Source organism: Rattus norvegicus, chromosome 1 (genome assembly GCF_036323735.1).
Source record: "Rattus norvegicus strain BN/NHsdMcwi chromosome 1, GRCr8, whole genome shotgun sequence".
In the NCBI taxonomy this organism is placed as follows: Eukaryota; Metazoa; Chordata; class Mammalia; order Rodentia; family Muridae; genus Rattus; species Rattus norvegicus.
This window is the reverse complement of record NC_086019.1, coordinates 215,048,285-215,066,401: the sequence shown is the minus strand read 5'-3', so window position 1 is coordinate 215,066,401 and position 18,117 is coordinate 215,048,285. Positions and strand designations below refer to the sequence as shown.

Genomic DNA, 18,117 nt, shown 5'->3' with positions numbered 1-18,117 from the left:
AAAGAGCAGAACAGATCTCGAGGGGCTGGGCTACAGGAGCCTTAAAGACTCTGAGGCTGGGGGGTTGGGGATTTAGCTCAGTGGGTTCGGTCCCCAGCTCCGAAAAAAAAAAAAAAAAAGAAAAGTGTTTTCAGCAGATTCGCAATATTAACTTTATTCTCTGGATGTTGGGGAGGACTGAGACCAGGGTTGTAGTCAGCCCTTTTCTGGTTCCTTGTGGCTGCCCTCACGTTTGCGCTCCTGCATCTGATTGTCTTGCTTGCCTGACCGTGAAGACCCCCGACGGCTGAACATGGATAGCCTGCGCCACAGCACGGTGATCAGAAGACTTTCGTTAGATCTTTGTTTACGGCGGCCTAGGTTGTCCCCTTCGTTGCCTACAAGGACCACAGGATCCACTTAATTCAGTTCTGCTCCCTCCTCTGGGCAGTCCCTTTGGGGCACCTCCCACTCCCATTCCCGGTCTTGAGACCTTTTTTGTGTCTAGTCCTACCTTCCCTGCCTTCCTCTGTTACTTCTTCCCGTCCTTGCTCATCCGGATGGTCCTTGTCCTGACAGCAGCCCATGGCCCCGAAAGGCGCAGCACTCCTCCACCCTCCCCAGCCAGCTTAGCTCTGGGCCTAGCTTTTATGACGTCAGGTCTCCCGCGGCCAGGTGAGGGAACCCCTCCCACCTACAAGCTCTCCTTTTTCCCATCACAAAAGGTCCAGGATCTCAGTATGTGTTGGGCTGTTTATTAACAAAGTGAGCAAGGGGCTTCAAGGACTGGTGGATCCAGGACGCTTCTTTTTCTTCCTTCTTTGGAGAGCACCTTGTTTCTGGTCCAAATCAGGGAGCTTTCGCTTGGCAGCTGCCTCCAAAGACGCCCAAAGTTCATCTGTCTCTGTGTCTTCTGGGGGCACTAGGTTGGGCTCTTGAGGTTCTTGGGGCTCATCCTGATGATCAAGAAGGACATTCAGGAATCAGGGACAGGGAAACAGACTGGCTGAAAAATAATTCCTCTAGGTACCAAAAAACCAATGCCCTTGTGTTCTGAAGGACCTCACCCTTGGCAATTGCCTATAAAGGCTTGAGCACTCCTCAAGGAAATTAAGTTACAGTAAGGAGAAAGCCCTGGCCTCCTGTTCTCTCCACAGAGAATTCCTTGCCATCATGACTTTGGCTCCCAAATTCTCACACTTAACTAGTTGCTCACCTCCCAGTTATCCCGGCCTGACAGGAGAAGGCAGTTCAGTTGAGACTTGAGATAAACCTGTAAAATAAAGGGGTTTTTGAGCCCAGACAAGCTGAGACAAAAACGTTTTTATGTGGGGCACAGGAGAGGGGAGAAGCTTCAGAAAAAAGGTAAGTTAGAGTGGGAGAATGACAGTTTAACTCTCTCACCTTATGCTCTAGCCCTCGTGGATTGCGGATCCTGTGTATCCTCAGGACTCTGTCTAAGCCACAAGATGCTAACAGGGGCTTCGAAGGATGACACTGCAGCCCACGTACACTGCCTGCAAGCCCCTTCAGACAGCCCAGTAGACGCCCTGGAGAAGGGTACTTATTTAGTTACTGTTGAAATCACTTACATTTCAGTATTTAATCCTCAGAATAACCTAGAAACAGGAATTACCAATGACATTTCAATTTTACAGGCAAAGAAAAACACAGGAATCAAATAACTAGTCCAAGGTTACAGAGTTTTTGGTGAAATCAGAACTTGAACCCAAAGAATGTGACACTAACAAGGATAGGTGACTCAGTAGTTACCTGACTTTCTCTTTGCCCTCTCCTCAAGCAACCCATGGTCCACTCACCTTGCCGAAAATCAATTTCTGCCAGCTGCCCATGAGTGTTCCCCACGATGACAGAACTAAGGAGGATACCAAAGAAGGGGCTCAGTACAACTTCTGGAGCCTTTCCAGAGCAGTTTCCCTTTCCCTCAACACTCACTTGCCCTCAGGAGTCAGGGTCATGGCTGTCAGTGGGTATTCTCCATAGGTGGCCTCTAGGACTGGCCGGCGCTGGGGGGAGGCTGGATCATAGATTCTGACCTAGAAGAAGACTGAAATTTCACAAGAGTATCCTTACCCATTCTGGTCCCTAATATCTTATCATCATCCTTCTATAGACTAATATTTGTTGTTTTGAGATAGGATCTTTCTGCATAGCCCTGCTTGCCCTGGAACTTGTTCTGTAGACCAGATTGGCCTCAAACTCACAGATCCACCTGCTTCCCGAGTGCTGGCATTAAAAGGGGGGTGTACTACCATGCCTGGCAAGACTGCTTTCTCATTTAAGGTATGTACTTAATCTCATCTCAGAATACTTGGAGAAGGGCAGGAGCCCTCATGAACTCTAAGGGCAGTGGAGGAATTAAAAGTGTAGAGAGAGGTGGATTTCAAACAAAAAAGCTTAATCTTACTGAGGGAGCAATGGGGAGCTCTTCATATGTTGTGAGCAAAAGCCTGGCACCTATATCAGACTTTAATGTGCAAGACTATACAAATGACAGTAGTGACCTAACCCTACCCAAGTCTCAGAACTTCAAATGAAATAAGCCACAAAGATTCCTCGCCAAGCCCTCACACAAGACTGGTAGAGCTGAGACATTAAAGGGGTCCCCAAAGCAAATCAGACTTTACAAGGCCTACAAAGTTCTCAGATAGACTATGCCTAATATTGTCAGATCCCATGAGCCTGGTTAGTACTACATGGAAGGATTATATAATTGTTTTGACAGCCAACCTGATGTTCACCCATGGTATCTGTTGCCTGTGGAACTACTGTGAAAGGAATACTCCTTGCTTTCCCTTCTAGGCATAGAATGCCAGAGTTCAAGAATTCCACTCTAGAATGCAGTAAGGGGAAAGTAGTAGGCTCAGCCACGGGCATGGTCACTGGAGAAAGTATGTGCTGCTTTGAGAACCCAGGACAGATACACCATGGGAACCTGCTCTGTCAGGAGACACTTTTCTTCTTCCGGAATTCAAGCTACTTCAATTCGAGAGTAGCAAAGAACCTCACCTGGTGGTATCCTGTACATGTGACAAGTTTCTGTGACCCAGGGAGGAACTGTATATCTTGGTCCCAAATCGGAACCCGCAGATCAAGCCAATCATTCCGCACCTGGTGTGGAAGGTAAATATGGGACACAAGGTGTTGGTAGGCTCGACCTGTTTCCTCCAGTCCTCACTCCCTCGAGTTCACCTAGGTTATGCTCATTCCCCCAACCTCAGACATAGCCTCTCCCCACCCTTACCACTTACATTCTTCGCCCTGAACACAGGCTCCTCAGACCCCTGTAGGTCCCATACTTTCAAAGCATTCTCTTTCCCACATGTTGCAACCACATGTGTGTGTGTGGGATCTTGGCGCATCCTACACACCCCAGGACCCACCTTCAGTTCCAAGAGCTGAAAAGAACCAGAGATGAGTCAGTCTCAAAGTCCTTAATCTTTTCCTTACCAAATTCCCCATCAGACCCCTACCCTCGCTCCCATCTTCTTCAATCACTGGGACAGTTGAACCTTACTGGGTCAGAGGACGCCTCCTTGTCATTTTCACACCAGACTCTGAGGATCCCAGAATCCACACATGTGATAAGAGTGCTGCAAGCAATTGAGGGAATATTGGGATTTTAAAAAGTGTAAGCCAGGTTCTGTGGCGCAAACCTGCCTGTAACAATATGGGAAGTAAAGAGGGAACCAGGAATTCAAAGTCAGTCTGAGCTACACAGTGAGTTCAGGGCCATCCTGGCTAAATGAGACATCCATATTGTTTGTCCCAAAACAAACAACAAAACATCCCCTCCCTCTCCCCTCTCACACTCACACAAAATGAGCAACCCAACCCAAACAGTAGTATACGTCTCTTCCCTGGAAGCCCAAGCTCTTCCCAGGCTCTGGACAACCTGTGCCTATGTTCTTCCTCACATCTCTCTACCTAGACTCAAGCTCCAGATTGCTTGCCTGGGCTGCGGCACAGCATTTGTGATACTCTTCACTCCTACAGGTTCAGAGCTCTGTCCACGACACTTCCCATTCAAACCCAAAATACTCTCCATTATCTATGAAATGAAACCCCAGCTTAGTACAAAAGCCCTTTCCATTTAATCTCAACCAAACACAAAGCCAAACGTACATGTACAATGATGCTTCCTTGACTTCAAACTCCGAATGGTACTTGTCCTATGTATGTGGTAGCATTTTAGTATTTTAACTCCTCCTTAGTCTCTGCTCAGTTAGTATCTGCTTTTCAGAACGTCTTTTTTTTTTTAAGATTTATTTATTTGTTTATTATATATAAGTACACTGTAGCTGTCTTCAGATACACCAGAAGAGGGCATCGGATCTCTTTACAGATGGTTGTGAGCCACCATGTGGTTGCTGGGAATTGAACTCATGACCTCTGGAAGAGCAGTCGAGTGCTCTTAACCGCTGAGCCATCTCTCCAGCCCAGAATGTCTTTATCTCTTCTGTCAAGATTATACTTCAAGACCCAGGTCAAAACTCCATCCTCTGCATATCTGTGTGGAGCTCACCTGTTGATTTACCAAAGCAGCCGTCTTTCTTCATGGATCTAGAAAAGCTGCTCCCAGATTACTAACCTTGGTGATCCTTCCTAACCATCATTTTGGAAGCTTCATTATCTTGTATTTTTGTCAATCACTACTTAATCGCATGTTCAAAAGCATTAAACTATGTGCATAGAACCTTATAAAGGAGACAGGATAAGATTCTATCTCAGATGCAAACTCTATAAAGGCAAATGTTTTACCCAAAATCCTTATACTCTTCCTTCATGCCTTCAGTAGCTATCCGATAAATGCATATTATAGGGATGAAGACAAGAACCTTGCTTGCAGTCATCTATCCCAAGGACTGTATTACCTAAGAGTTTGACTTAAGTATTCAGTTCATCCAGGAGGGCCCCAAACGCTCTGTGACCTGGCCTAGAATGTGGTCCTTACCCATCATCGGCCTGGGCGAGACCTCGGAACGTGCCTTCCCCGCCTGGGCAGTATCTCTGGCTCTGGAATGTACCCTCCTCCGCATTAAAGTGCCTCACGGTCCTGTCCGCACATCCCACCAAAATCTGCCAACAGAGAAAGGAATGATGGGAGAAGAGCAAGACTGCAGGGCACCAGTTAGCTCCGGCCTGGCCAGTGGCTACTCACCTGGGTCTCGCCGCCTGTGCCCCAGCACAAAGCATTCACTGCCTCCTCCCGCCGTGGCTGTCCGGACGGAGTAAAATTTGCCGCAAGTTTCCGCTGAAGGTTCACCCCTGAGGGACGAGGACGTCAGTCACGCTGGGGTGACAAACAAGTAAATCCTGCACTTTCCCACAAACAACTCAGATTCTCACCTTTCAGGATTCCAGTCTCAGTGCCGACCCACACATGGTTCCAGCGAGCCGAGGTAGCGGCCATCGCAGACCAGCCTATGGCTTGCACTTCCGGCGCGCCAGCACCTACATCATCAGCGAGCGCCAGATTCAGTTTGACAAGGCGGGTCTTTTCCTCTGTACCTGCCCTAACCTGTCGTTTCCCTTTCTCCCTTCTTTCCTCCCCTCTTACTGCCAACCCTCAAAAAAGGCACACATTTTTAATGTGCACTCTGGCAGTAGAGGAAAGAGGATCTATGTAGGCTTCAGGATGGCCAGGGCTGCGCTGCACAGAGAAACCCTGTCTTGAAAATACAAAACACACACACACACACACACACACACACACACACACACACACACACACACACACACACACACACGTGTTTATGGAGAACTGAAAAGGATCATCTCTCACTGTCTGTGAAAAGCATAATTTCTGAACTGCAGTGCTGTGTGGAGCCAGGACTCCATCACTATTAAAAGAATTTCAGAAGTCATTCTCTATTTTCTAATCATTGGTAAGTGTGTCTGCATATGGGTACAGAGGTCCAAGGAGGTCAGAGGCGTAGGATCACCTGGATGGAACCAGAGATACAGATGGTTATGAATTGTCTTATGGGTGCTGGGAATGGAACCAAGGTCCTATGGAGGAGCAGCAAGTGCTCTTAACCACTGAACCATCTCTTCTTGAAAAGTAGAGACCTGGTTATCATTTTTATTTGCTCAGATTGAGGCTATAGTCAGAATTTTGGTTTCTTAAAAACCCCAGTCATGTGAATATATATATTCCCAGGTGTAGAATAAGGTGGTGCTTCAGTTTGTCCATAGCTGTTAACTACGATGTCTCATAATCTAGGAGGACTATGATTTATTTATTTATTTTTTTTTTTTTGCCAGCTGCAGATAGTTTACATTTGGAATTATGGGGACTCTGGAGAGGGTTAAATGCCAGAGACCCAAGAGGGGTGGAGGCGCTGTGAAGACAAGGCAGCTGCTGTTTCCTACTGATGCTTCTGGTTCCTGTTGTTGAAGTTTGAAAAGAAGCTGGAGAAATCCTGACTATGATGATAGGGCTGGCCCCAAGTAACACCATGTCCCTAATCAGCAGGGAGTAGCCTGTAAAAGTCTTCTCCTTCCCCCTTTCCCTCTAACTTTTTTTCTCTCCTACCTAGTGTTGGGGAATTGGAAGGAATTAGGGTGGAATAAGGGTTGGAATAACCCAGTAAAGTAGTTTATAAAACCACCAACAATGTTCTAACTTGGAAAATACAAGTTCACAAAATTAATTTAAAAAACATGTACCTAGGGCTGGAGAGATGGCTCAGTGGTTAAGAGCACTGACTGCTCTTCCAGAGGTCCTGAGTTCAATTCCCAGCAACCACATGGTGGCTCACAACCATCTGTAATGAGCTCTGACGCCCTCTTCTGGTGTGTCTGAAGATGGCAACAGTGTACTCACATACATTAAATAAATAATCTTAAAAAACGTATCTAAGTCAACTGTGGTGGCACACACCTGTAATTCTAACACTCAGAAGGGTGAGGCAGTCTGGACTACATAGGACTAATCAAAAAGTGTGTATGTCAGACCTTCTCCCAAATATATGGTACAAAGCTTTAAACTGAGTGGGGAGGGAGGGAGGGAGGGAGGGAGGGAGGGAAGGAGGGAGGGAGGAGGGGATCTGCTCTAACAAGCTCTCCAAACATGAAACTTGTTCTGGGGATCACAGACCCTCAAACATTTGGTTTGAGATTATACCAATGGAAACACTGTGTTCTTGCTTCTGACAAATCAGGTTTTCCCAGCTTAGGGCCCCACAATAGTAGTAATTAAGAAAACAGCATTCTGAGTCCTGGGATAAAACTGAATCTGCCAAGTTTTGCAGCCCCTCCGGTCCAGGCTGAAGGCAAGCTCTCCACACAAAGCTACACCTGCCTGCACTGTCTAAAGAACCACTGTAAACCAGAGGGACTCCCTGCCCTGCAAGACTTCAGAGAATTCATGGTTTCAACCTCTTTTTAAAAAATTCGGACAAAACATTTGAAGTGTCTGAAGTGACTTTCAGGCTGGGAAGATGGTTTATATTTAAAGATACGGGGTTCAGTCCTCAGCTCCGGAAAAAAAAAAAAAAAGAAGTAGGGGGCTGGAGAGATGGCTCAGCGGTTAAGAGCACCCAACTGCTCTTCCAGAGGTCATGAGTTCAATTCCCAGCAACCACATGGTGGCTCACAACCATCTGTAAAGAGATCCGATGCCCTCTTCTGGTGTATCTGAAGACAGCTACAGTGTACTTATATATAATAAATGAATAAATAAATAAATAAATCTTTAAAAAAATAAAGATACGGGCTGCTCTTACAGAAGCACCCTCATGGGGGTTGGGGATTTAGCTCAGTGGTAGAGCGCTTGCCTAGTAAGCACAAGGCCCTGGGTTCGGTCCTCGGCTCAAAAAAAAAAAAAAAAAAAAAAAAAAAGAAGAAGAAGAAGAAGAAGAAGAAGCACCCTTGTGGAGGATTACAACTGGCTGCCATGCTGCCATGGGACCTGAACTTTGCATCCAGGCAGCCAATACACCCATACACATAAAGGAAACCACTGTAAAGAGCAAGTTTCACTCCTTGAGAACTCTGAAATAAAACTGATAGTAAGCTCTGGAAAACCTAAGCCTGCCAAGAGATAATGGCAGACTGACAACTAATAAGAACAGACACTACACTTGATTTTAGCCAAAAGACTGAAAAACATTACTTTTTCTTTCTAATTGCTCAGAGCTTTTGTTTTCCTGATTTTGATGTAGGCCTGATGTTGTAAATATTCTCCGAAATATAATTTTGTTTAAATCAGTGTTTCACAATTCATACTACACAATAGTTGTTTTTTTTTTTTTTCTTTTTCTTTTTTTCGGAGCTGGGGACCGAACCCAGGGCCTTGCGTTTGCCAGGCAAGCGCTCTACCACTGAGCTAAATCCCCAACCCCAGTTTTTTTTTTTTCCATGAAAGCCAAATTCTCATTTATTTAACTATGAGTTTGATGAATGCTGTTTTTTTTTTTTTTTACAAGTCAAACCCAGAAAAAAAAAAAATCCAGGAAAATTCAGTGTCTCAGGAAAAACCTTCATGAGATTTATTCTACATATTATAAATCTTAAAACCAAAATGAGACTCTTCCTGTAGAGTGTATTGGTATGTACTATGTTACCAGACTAGGAGACAGAGACAGGATTAGCTTGAGTTTGAGGCCAGCCTAGGTACTGGGAGCTCCAGGACAGCTTAGGCTACATAGTGAGACTTTGTCTCAGACAAATCAAAATAACCCCTCCCCTTGCCTTTTTAGAAAATAAGGTAACTGGCACCCAAGGAAGCTGCTTTTCCTCATACCTTAACTCTTCTCAAACAGCACTGTGCTTGTAAGCACCACATCCCTCAGCAGAACAGCCCCTCTGGCCTTCAGAAGGAATGCGTCTCATGCTGGAGACTCATCGGAGGGATGAGCAAAAGGTGCTGTAAGGGAAACATGACTGGCTTTCCACAACACTCCTAGCTACCCTTTATGCCATGGGGAACATCTATTCTGACTATGCTGTATCAAAAACATCTTGCATTTTTAGGTTCTGGGGTTAACTTTTAAACCTGTATTCAGTTCACATCTATGTTTCAAAAGCTGCACCAAATCTACTAGGCTTTTTTTTAATACTCTTTACTGCATGCTCTGTCTATATGCATGCGTTTGGATAATAAATATTAAATATGGGAGGGACGTATGGAATCCATAAAGTTAAAAATGAAACTAAATTGAACATTAAAAAAAAAGTACATGATAGCAGGAGAAATGAAGGGCAAAAATAAATCTGAGGTAACAATAAGTGGCCCAATACCACCAATCTGAAGTATCTGTAAAGATTCAGTAAGTGTTTGGAGATTCAAGTAACAAACCATCTGCTCCAACATGGCGCCTTCTGGAGTCCCTGCTGAGTGAGTGTCAGTCCAGGAGCCGGCACTCACACAGCTCCTTATAGATCCTCTTCCGCACTCGAGGCATGTCTTCTTGAGAAAACTGGAAAGGCTGCTCTAGGGCGAGGCACTTGCAGTACTGGAGCACAAAGACTCCACAGTCACTGTCATTTTTCTGTTGTGGAATACACTTTGTAACAGCAGTCTGCCAACCCTGAAGAAATTCAGGTCTATTTTTTTCTCTGGCTTCAGTCAGCAAATACTTTCTTATATTCTCTACACAAAATTTAAAATGAATGCCTTGGGAATCATAAAATGAAATAATCCGACTGGAGAGTGTCACAGTAATGAGAGACCAGTGGACCTCCAGGTGGATGGGAATCAACAGAAGACTCTTTTTAAACAAATCCACCTTCTTAGTCCATCTCTTAACTCCATTATAGCCTTTGGTTACCAGCTGTCTATGGAAAAAGCTGTTGAAGAAGTGGACCTTGTCTGGGACTGCATCCATTATCAGCTCGCCATACATATTAATAACCTGGTCATTCAACCAATTCTGACCATCCAAAGTTGCCAGGTCGTCCATATCCAGCATGTGCTTGTTGTAGAAGATTCGGAAGTTACACTTTTGATGTCTGGCCCGGTAGTTTGTTATTTCCCTATTGATAAATGGTTTTCTATTAGAAAAGTCTTCATTAAAGACATCTTTTAATCTCCCAAGGACATCTTTCTCACTGAGTGGGACCAGACTTCCATACTTTTTCATAACCTCGTCTAGGAACCCAGAAAGGCAGGTCGAGAGCTGCTCATCATCCACGGGAGACGCTGTCTGGCCACTCTTGCCACCTGCCACTTGGTTTTCTACTTTGAGCTCACTGCACACCAAGGGAGCATCCAGTGGACTCTTACAGTAAGGGTGGTCCAGCAGTTTCAAACTAAGAATGTTCTGCCTGAGAGACCCATCCTCCTCCATCTGGAAGTTCTTATTCTGAGCGGGCTCCTCAGACACAGGCCCATCTACACTACTCACAGATTCGTCTGCTCCAGACACTGACAGCTTCACTCCGTCATCGCTGACAGCACTTGTCCCGCTTTCCTGCCCCAGAGTCATAAGAGCTCTTTCAGTTCCCGGAGTGAAGTTGTCACTAGAAGGATGTCCCATCAAAGGGATTTCATGAATTTGCTCTGTACACTCCCACTTAGGAGAAGAGAATGGCTGGTCCCAAGTGTATGTGGTGCTGCCATTCTGCTGGTCAGGGAATGCTGCATCTAAACCATGCTCCTTGTCCAAGGCAGGACTTTCTTTAGTGTGGCCATCAGGCACGTGACAGTTTTTTCCCTTCACCACAGCACTACTGTCCATGTCTGGAAAGTATGGCTGACACCGACAAGGGTCTTTAGGTTCTAGGGAAGGGACTGGGCTGCAATCGCCACCCTCAGTGTTGTTATCCCTAAAGTTCTCTTGATGGTCCCCAGTGACCTTCTGCACCCAGCTTTGCTGGGCTTTTCTTAGCTTGCAAACTCTGCTTTTCGTTCTGAAGTGCTGGGATCTGAAAATCCTATACCGAAATCTAATCATGGATAGTTTCTCATACATCATAAGAGACACTTTGACTCTTCGATATTGGTTAGGTTGGAACTTTTTTGGAATCAGGGGTCTCCTGTTCCTGTGGTGCTCTAGCCCTTGGTAGCAGCCATAACAAACTCGTTTTCTATGTTTGTTCAAAACCACAGTCTTGCCACTGTCACTTGGACTTTGGCTCTCCCCATTGAACTTCATGGGAAAGTCTGAAGCTTGTGGGTCCGTGCTAGGTTTGTGACCATTGGCCTTACCTAAAACAGTATTTGCCGACAAGCCAGGACCTGCCTTCAGAAGGCTTTTCTCTCTGCAGTATTCACGGCCCAAGTTCTTTGCTGAAGAAAGTAATTTATCTGCTTGGAGTTTCAGGAGACTCCTGGAAGAGGAAATGAAGTGCTTAGTGTCCTTTCTTTTCACTTTGGCATACAAAGAACTAACATTTTGAGTGGCCACTCCAGATTTGGTCTTTGAACAAAGTGGTACATCCTGGGCCCATGTTTTCTGGATGTGAAGACCCCTCTTATTACACTGGAAATGCTTCGACTGCCGATGCCAAACAACTGGCCTTCCCAGCTTAGCTTTCAGAAAGCACAAGTTTTGGGGAAAATAGAGTTTCTTAAAGCCTCCAAATCCCGTATTCCATTTCTCAGAAAAGGCTAAGTGAATTCCTTTCTTCCATAGAATTTTCTTCTGTTTTTTCATTTTTCTGATGCATAATGAGAATTGGATGTAACTACTTTCTTTGCTCCCGGCATCTAATCTTCTGCCTGGACCGCTGCCTCGCCCTCGCCCGGAGAAGCCAGGCCAGCGACCGGGGCTCCGGCCTGCTTTCGGCCGGCGAGGCGGCCCAGCTTCCAGTTTTTTTTTTTTTTTTTTTTTTTTAATAGTGCTTTGAAACTGTTACCATCTGCCTCCTTGGCACAATCATTTGCATAATCCTGCCCATCCCATTTTAACATTATCCTGATTGGTCCACCTACTTTAGAATCTCAATGTCCAGTGGGAGAGGGAGAGAAAGAAAGAATCCCTGAATATAATTTCTTGTTTCTTCTTTGAAAACTGCAAATAAGCCCTCCAAGGATCAGTAACCACCAACCCTGCCTCGTGGGGGCCCTAGCATTTATCTACTCCATGAAAAGTTCCCAGAGTGTCAATCATCAAACACTCGCAGAAACTATCTGCAGCAAAACCACACTTATGCTAGAGCACAAGAAAAATCATGGTCAGCTGCTGTGGACAGTCTGAAGCAGCACCATATCTGCACAACTGGAATTAAAATAGAAACACTTTTTTAAAAAGTTGTATTTATTTTACTTATAAGTACACTGTTGCTATCGCCAGACACACCAGAAGAGGGCATCAGATCCTGTTACAGATGGTTGTAAGCACCATGTGGTTGCTGGGAATTGAACTCAGGACCTCTGGAAGGGCAATCAGTGCTCTTAACCACCGAGCCATCGCTGCTCTAGCCCATAAAAACACTATCCATTTCTGTTTTTTTTTTTTAATATTTATTTATTTATTTATTATTATACACCGTACAGCTTTCTGTCTGCATGTGTGCCTGCAGGCCAGAAGATGACCCCAGATCTCATTACAGATGGTTGTGAGCCACCATGTGGTTGATGGGATTTGGACTCAGGACCTCTGGAAGAGCAGTCAGTGCTCTTAACCACTGAGCCATCTCTCCAGCCCACGTTTCTGTTTTTAAAGAAACCAAAATTCCAGAATTTTCATTATAGATGAGTGAGTGAAGTCCTGAGTGCACTTTGTATGACGTGACAAAGGCCAAGGCTTTAGACCCAGGAGAAAGTGACAAATATGGTCTCCATATGGCTTAGGCTAGAAGTCAAAGTTGCCTTCTGACCCAAGTACGAGTGTTTAACTGGTGATTGTATAAAACAAAACCAAACGAACGAAAAACTAACAACTGCAGCCAGCACCATCCTCCCGAATGTTCACAGCCTGAGACTACTTGGCTACAGAGACGTCTTGGAGAGACTACCAACCTTTACCCCTGTACCGTGTGCCTAATAAGCTAAGTTCTAATAACGAGGCTAAGCTTCAGTTAGGAGGCAATAGGCTCCATTCCACCTTAGTGAGCACAGACATGTAAGTACGTTATGTTTTCCCTTCATCCCCTTGCCACCTCTAATCAGGTTTATAGCCCAAGACTTGCAGAACTGCATACAACTCCTCCTCCGGAAGAGAAGCAGTGCTCTTAACCTGTATGCCACCTTTCCACCCACCTCCACCATGTCTCACTGGAGTACAGTCACTGATTTCAGCTAGACGGACCAGCCAGCAAGCACCAGGGATCCTCTGGTCTTTGTCTTCCTAGAGGTGGAAGTACAGATAGGTCCTGTCAATGCTCTTTGTTTTCTGGATTTTTTTGTAGACGTTGTTTCTCTGTGTAGCCCTGACTGTCCTGGAACTAGCTCTGTAAACCAGGCTAGCCTTGAACTCAGAGATCACCTCTTGAGCACTGGGACTAATAATGGTGTGCACCACCACCACTTGGCTTTTATTTTGATACTTGGATGTTAGGGATGGGTGTTGGGGATCGAACCAAGGTCTTCAAACTATTGTGGCTCTTTTACCATCTCCCCAGGCTGTGTTTGGTTTTATTTCTTAGTCTTGCCATGTAACTCTGGGTGACGGGAAACTCGCCTCTCAGCTTCCAAAGTGCTGGAGTTAGGGTGGTGAACTGGGATGCTAGGCTGATATGTTTTTCTGTGCTTGAGTGTTAGCTTATGGATTTTTGAAGTGTTTTCCTTGGTGACTTTGGAGGTTAGAAGAGGGTGTGTGATCCCCTGGACATGGTGCTGTAGCTCGTTGTGAGCCTCCTGCTGTGAGTGCTAGGAACTGACTTTCCTGCCAGACATCGATAGGATCCTTAGTGGGAATTTCTCCCCATGATGGACTAGAAAAGTACACAGAACAGGAAATGTCTCAAGAACACAAAGGGAATTATATTGAGGGTAGGGTGCTTTTGAAGCGCTCTGTTCTGAGTATACCTGTGGGGAGTGTGCCCTGGCATTTCAGTGTTAGTGGGAACCACGTACTGAATTCTGTGTGCACATACCACCTTCTCCTGGTTCGACCTTTCTATGTAGCCAAGAACAAACTTGATTGGAATTGCAGGACACTAGAACCCACCAATTAAAACCTCACTTGCCTACTAGAAACCAGGCATCCTTGCCCTATCCCAATTACTGTTGTTTTCAGACAGGGTTTTTTTATTTCTTGCTGTCCTGGAACTTTCTGTAGACTAGGCTAGTTTGGAACATCCCAAGTGCTGGAATTAAAGGAATGTGCCATCTTCACCCGGTGTTCTCTGTTGTGGAGAACAGTGGCTCCCATACTAGTCTTTCCTAATGATCCCCCTCCCCCAGCTGGGGACCGAACCCAGGGCCTTGCACTTGCTAGGCAAGCGCTCTACCACTGAGCTAAATCCCCAACCCCTGCTTGTGGCATTTTTAATAACTTACTGGTCCTTATATGCTTAAATACTTCAACATGCTTAGGTGGTCTTCTCAGGACCAACCTTTTGTCTAATCCTGTCAACTCTATAGAGGGAACATCTTTTGTTTGGCAAACTATTCAGAGGACATAGAAACCTGACATCCCCAGCTCCCCCCTCACAACTTGGGCAGGATAGTTACTGCTTTGCAAAGCCTGGCTTCAATCTCCCAGCACCCATGTGACAACCACAAGACTTCACTCCCAGGGTTATCACTATGGTACCAGCCAGTCATTGATGCAAATACATTAACACACCTGCATAAAACCCAAATTCTCAGGACCCACCCAAACCAAATGTAAACTGTCAATTATTCATTGACATTTGGCATTCCAAATAGATGAATCACACAATAGCATAAAAAGCATTTATTGCCAGGAACAAAAAGAACAGCACAAATAACTGCGGAAGGATCAGATTAACAATGTGGTAAGCGGGGCTGGGGATTTAGCTCAGTGATAGAGCGCTTACCTAGGAAGCGCAAGGCCCTGGGTTTGGTCCCCAGCTCGGAAAAAAAAGTGGTAAGCAAGGAAGATAAATTTGGAGTTGCAAATATTTCAATCTTAAGTAGTCTAAGGAGAAGAGGAAGGGGGTATGGGGGGGCAGAGAAATATAGCCTCTGGCAGTGAAATAAATATTAATCTGCTCCAGCGGTACTGAAGAGATCAACCATTTCACTTGGAGTGCCACTGATACTGCTCAGATGCTAAAAATCCACAAGGAATCAACAGGCTGTATTCCATGAGTTCTGAAGTTTGCCGTGCCACTGGCCTAGGTAATCGGATCTTTGATTTCAGTTCCTGTAAGGTAAAAGTTTTAATTAGCAGAAAGCAAAATCTACCCTGCCCACCTAATTACAATGACTTGAAGGGCTACCTACCTCTAACACACACCTCATCCCTCTCCTCAGACCTGAAAAACAGACAAACCACCTTGTTTCCTTTTTAATCAAAGTTTAATTCTTCCCTTTCCACACATACAAATGATCCCTCAGACAGTTCCTTCTGGAACAAAATTTCCTCTTTTCCCCCAGCCAGCCCCAGTGGGTTCACCTTTTCAGGCTCTGGAGCTAGGACAGGAAGTAAGACGTGTGAATGTTTCTTCATAGGGAAGTTACTAACTTGGTACACTTTACATCTTAGTTTTCTCACCTTACTTTAGCCTGGACTTTATGAAGATGTGCTCTTAGTTTTCCTGCAAAACAGTAAATAAATTTGGGTCATTATCCTTATTGCCTAAACGTATCCTACAGAGATCATATACTAACTAGCATAAAACCCTTCCTGTTTGATCCAAGATGAGCTCAACTCAGAAAATACCTTTCTCCACAGCTATCAGACTGGGGCGGTATTCAGTTCATCAGGGTGAGCAGGAAAGCACTGGATCAAGCCATTACGTATCTACCTAATAAACAATAATATTGCTAGAACATTTACCTGGCATGGCTCCTTTGCGCTCGGCCAGTCACCATATCTGAAACACACAAGATGGGCAATGTTAAAAATCCTGGCAGATTGTTCCCATCCAACCCATCATCCTCAGAAAAATCAGATTTCCAAGTCTCAACAGCAATCATCAGCCGAACGAGATTCTATGAAAGTCATCATATATATGAAGTACTTAGGACCTGAGTCCAGCAGTGTGCACACCACTGCACGCTGGCTGCAATTACTTACCTCTGAAGCACCAAGTAACAGCACTGCTAACAGAACCTGGAGAAAAACAAACTATTGAAAAGGCTTGATATGTAAGCACCCTTGCCCCAACACGCCACCCTTCAGTTTCTCAGGTGTTCCAGTGTTTTCATTAGCAGTCATAGTGAGCTAGTTGATTCATCACAGAAACAGCCAATCTGGTGAACAAGACACACCACCCCAACAATCTAACCTTCGAACGCTGGAGATGGATGGCGTGCAGGAACAACCTCCTCCTAAAGTAACGAAGTTAATTAGTCAAAGTATCCACATTGGTCAAGACCTGCCTTAGCATTTTCTTTTGGTTTTTCAACACGGCTGTCCTCAAACCCTGCCAGTTATAAATTGTTTGCCACTCCTAAATTGTTAAAGCAAAAATCTCCATACTCAGTTTGATCTGGAGTTGTTAGCACGTTAGCACGTAAGTATCCAGGAAAAATAAGGGAAAGGGAACATGCTAAGGAAGGCTTAAGTGACAAAGCCCACTAGCTATACTAAACAGTCACACTCAGCCTTCATCAGTATCAGGGAAAAAAAAACCTCCCTTACCTTTAAGATAATCACCACCAAGAAAACCTGGGGAATAAAAAAAAAAACTTGTTACTTTCAATGGTCAGGACAGAACAGATACCTATTCCTTACCATCAACTGCCATCAGAACTCTAACATGCTATAATAAATTCACACCTTCACGGAGTTATCAGTGTATCAATTCAAATCATCTGACAGTGAGTTGAGTGAGCAAAGCCTAAATATAGAGATATGCAGAATCCATAAGCAGCAAAGATAGTGTGCCACTTCAGCGTTTCTCCAACTATTTACCCAAAGAGAAAGCCCAAGCTCCATCTGGACTATTACCTGCATTCATCCCGGGTATGATTCTGGGGGTTTCAAGTCACGTTGCCACCGTACCCTTAACATAGAAAAACAATGTCACTTTTTAATGCAATCACAGCTACCTAAGCCCCTTCTGTTTTCAGCCCACTTTTCAGCAGTAAGATGACATCACCTAAGTTCAGCCATATGCTTGTCATTTATAATACATTCATCATCAAGTGGACATCTAAATGTGCTCCCAAGGAAAGCACAAGCCACGGATACTCACCTGATTGTAAGAAAAACTTGCTATTTGTAAAATTGAACAGGCCTGGCTCCAAAGTGCAAACGGCTTTGACATTAGCCATATCTGGAACAGAAATAAAAACCCAACTTCAATATCAGAATTTACTCAACTGTCCAAATACCTGCTACAGATTGTGCTACTCAGAGTATTTTTGATTTCTCCACTAAACCATCAGAAAGAGAGAGTTCAGCTTCTAAATCATCCCCGTAGCACGTTCATAACTTATGCTCAACTAAAAGAAATAAAGAAGAAACCCCTAGTAAAGTTATTAACACTTACTTTGAAATGAGAGCGTGCTCCCATTCTTTCGCATGTAAAAGAGTACCTTAAACCTGTAAGAGCAAACAGCATCGGGTTATTCCTACACCGCTTTTACATCACAACCTCTGCAGGGTCAGAAGGCCGTAGGTCCGGGGCCAGCCTCCTCAGAGTTACTTATCCTCACAGAGATCAGTACAGGTCTGTGAAAAGGTCCTCATCATAGGGCATGGCCTCGCACTGCCGCCACCATTTTGTCCTTCACATAACCCTGCCTCTCTAGATCCTGAACGCCCCAACATGGCCTCCCCACTATGACTATGGAGAGCATTACTGAAGTCCACGTCTACGAACGCTATATCCACGGGCGTCTCTTAAACCACCAGAAACAAACATCTCATAAGAAATATACAAGCGGTGGTTCACAACATAGGCAGGTAGATCCTTCTGATAGAAGCCAGCCGCAGTTATAGCTAGGCTGGTTAAGAGAGAGGGGAGGGAAAAAAAGGTTAGAAAAAAACCAATCACAGCCCACGAAGAAGACTTACCCAGAGCAAAGGAAAATGAGACCGAAAAGAACAACGTGTGGCCTATAAATAGCGTGTCGCAGAGGCCCAC

At 44.9% G+C, this 18,117-nt stretch overlaps 3 protein-coding genes, 1 long non-coding RNA gene, 7 other non-coding genes and 1 pseudogene across 13 annotated transcripts; all 12 read right to left on the bottom strand.

Moving 5' to 3' along the window:
• Positions 1-127: 127 nt before the first annotated feature.
• Positions 128-715, bottom strand: Tex54 (testis expressed 54). Its single transcript, XM_039101336.2, has 2 exons — positions 494-715; positions 128-377 (listed from the first exon to the last, which is right to left on the bottom strand). Exons 1-2 carry the CDS (start codon positions 564-566, stop codon positions 196-198), a joined length of 255 nt encoding a protein of 84 aa, XP_038957264.1. The 5' UTR covers positions 567-715; the 3' UTR covers positions 128-195.
• Positions 715-5,501, bottom strand: Wdr74 (WD repeat domain 74). 3 transcript variants are annotated; one of them, XM_006231000.5, is made up of 11 exons: positions 5,350-5,501; positions 5,162-5,268; positions 4,955-5,079; positions 3,518-3,593; positions 3,384-3,398; positions 3,010-3,111; positions 1,936-2,036; positions 1,800-1,855; positions 1,384-1,529; positions 1,196-1,252; positions 715-935 (listed from the first exon to the last, which is right to left on the bottom strand). In XM_006231000.5, the coding sequence occupies exons 1-11, from the start codon at positions 5,411-5,413 to the stop codon at positions 759-761; spliced, it is 1,026 nt and encodes a 341-aa protein (XP_006231062.1). In that variant the 5' UTR covers positions 5,414-5,501; the 3' UTR covers positions 715-758. The 3 variants fall into 3 exon arrangements, with proteins under 3 accessions (XP_006231062.1, NP_001388229.1, XP_038947332.1); NM_001401300.1 differs by having other exon boundaries at positions 3,252-3,398; positions 5,350-5,433; XM_039091404.2 differs by lacking the exons at positions 3,010-3,111; positions 3,384-3,398; positions 3,518-3,593; ... (1 more) ...; positions 5,162-5,268; positions 5,350-5,501 and adding an exon at positions 2,731-2,975.
• Positions 5,502-7,916: 2,415 nt separating this feature from the next.
• LOC120100486 (U2 spliceosomal RNA) lies at positions 7,917-8,117 on the bottom strand (annotated as a pseudogene).
• A 293-nt stretch (positions 8,118-8,410) lies between these two features.
• On the bottom strand, positions 8,411-14,264 carry Senp5l1 (SUMO specific peptidase 5 like 1). The gene has a single exon (XM_039101335.2). It carries the CDS (start codon positions 11,601-11,603, stop codon positions 9,351-9,353), a length of 2,253 nt encoding a protein of 750 aa, XP_038957263.1. The 5' UTR covers positions 11,604-14,264; the 3' UTR covers positions 8,411-9,350.
• Positions 14,265-14,777: 513 nt separating this feature from the next.
• On the bottom strand, positions 14,778-18,067 carry LOC100912041 (uncharacterized). Its single transcript, NR_131096.1, has 11 exons — positions 18,048-18,067; positions 17,521-17,573; positions 17,224-17,304; positions 16,977-17,031; positions 16,668-16,694; positions 16,312-16,354; positions 16,101-16,136; positions 15,861-15,897; positions 15,576-15,618; positions 15,305-15,336; positions 14,778-15,224 (listed from the first exon to the last, which is right to left on the bottom strand). It is a non-coding gene; the product is annotated as an uncharacterized LOC100912041 (long non-coding RNA).
• Positions 15,410-15,535, bottom strand: LOC120100233 (small nucleolar RNA SNORD22). Its single transcript, XR_005500011.1, has one exon. It is a non-coding gene; the product is annotated as a small nucleolar RNA SNORD22 (small nucleolar RNA).
• On the bottom strand, positions 15,727-15,793 carry LOC120100232 (small nucleolar RNA SNORD31). The gene has a single exon (XR_005500010.1). It is a non-coding gene; the product is annotated as a small nucleolar RNA SNORD31 (small nucleolar RNA).
• On the bottom strand, positions 15,967-16,035 carry Snord30 (small nucleolar RNA, C/D box 30). The gene has a single exon (XR_005500009.1). It is a non-coding gene; the product is annotated as a small nucleolar RNA SNORD30 (small nucleolar RNA).
• LOC120100227 (small nucleolar RNA SNORD29) lies at positions 16,205-16,268 on the bottom strand. The gene has a single exon (XR_005500005.1). It is a non-coding gene; the product is annotated as a small nucleolar RNA SNORD29 (small nucleolar RNA).
• Snord28b (small nucleolar RNA, C/D box 28B) lies at positions 16,768-16,845 on the bottom strand. Its single transcript, XR_005500006.1, has one exon. It is a non-coding gene; the product is annotated as a small nucleolar RNA SNORD28 (small nucleolar RNA).
• Snord27 (small nucleolar RNA, C/D box 27) lies at positions 17,102-17,175 on the bottom strand. The gene has a single exon (XR_005500007.1). It is a non-coding gene; the product is annotated as a small nucleolar RNA SNORD27 (small nucleolar RNA).
• Snord26 (small nucleolar RNA, C/D box 26) lies at positions 17,377-17,451 on the bottom strand. The gene has a single exon (XR_005500008.1). It is a non-coding gene; the product is annotated as a small nucleolar RNA SNORD26 (small nucleolar RNA).
• Positions 18,068-18,117: the final 50 nt, after the last annotated feature.

Excerpts from the sequence above, each read along its gene's own strand:
- Tex54 (XM_039101336.2), bottom strand. The coding sequence starts at position 566 with ATGGGCTGCTGTCAGGACAAGGACCATCCGGATGAGCAAGGACGGGAA. Across the intron at positions 378-493 it reads AACAGAGGAAGGCAGGGAAG|GCAACGAAGGGGACAACCTA; the intron begins GTAGGACTAGAC and ends TGGTCCTTGTAG.
- Senp5l1 (XM_039101335.2), bottom strand. The coding sequence starts at position 11,603 with ATGAAAAAACAGAAGAAAATTCTATGGAAGAAAGGAATTCACTTAGCC.
- Wdr74 (NM_001401300.1), bottom strand. The coding sequence starts at position 5,413 with ATGGCCGCTACCTCGGCTCGCTGGAACCATGTGTGGGTCGGCACTGAG. Across the intron at positions 1,530-1,799 it reads AGAAATTGATTTTCGGCAAG|GGCGTCTACTGGGCTGTCTG; the intron begins GTGAGTGGACCA and ends ACCCTTCTCCAG. Across the intron at positions 1,253-1,383 it reads CACGAGGGCTAGAGCATAAG|GTTTATCTCAAGTCTCAACT; the intron begins GTGAGAGAGTTA and ends TTTATTTTACAG.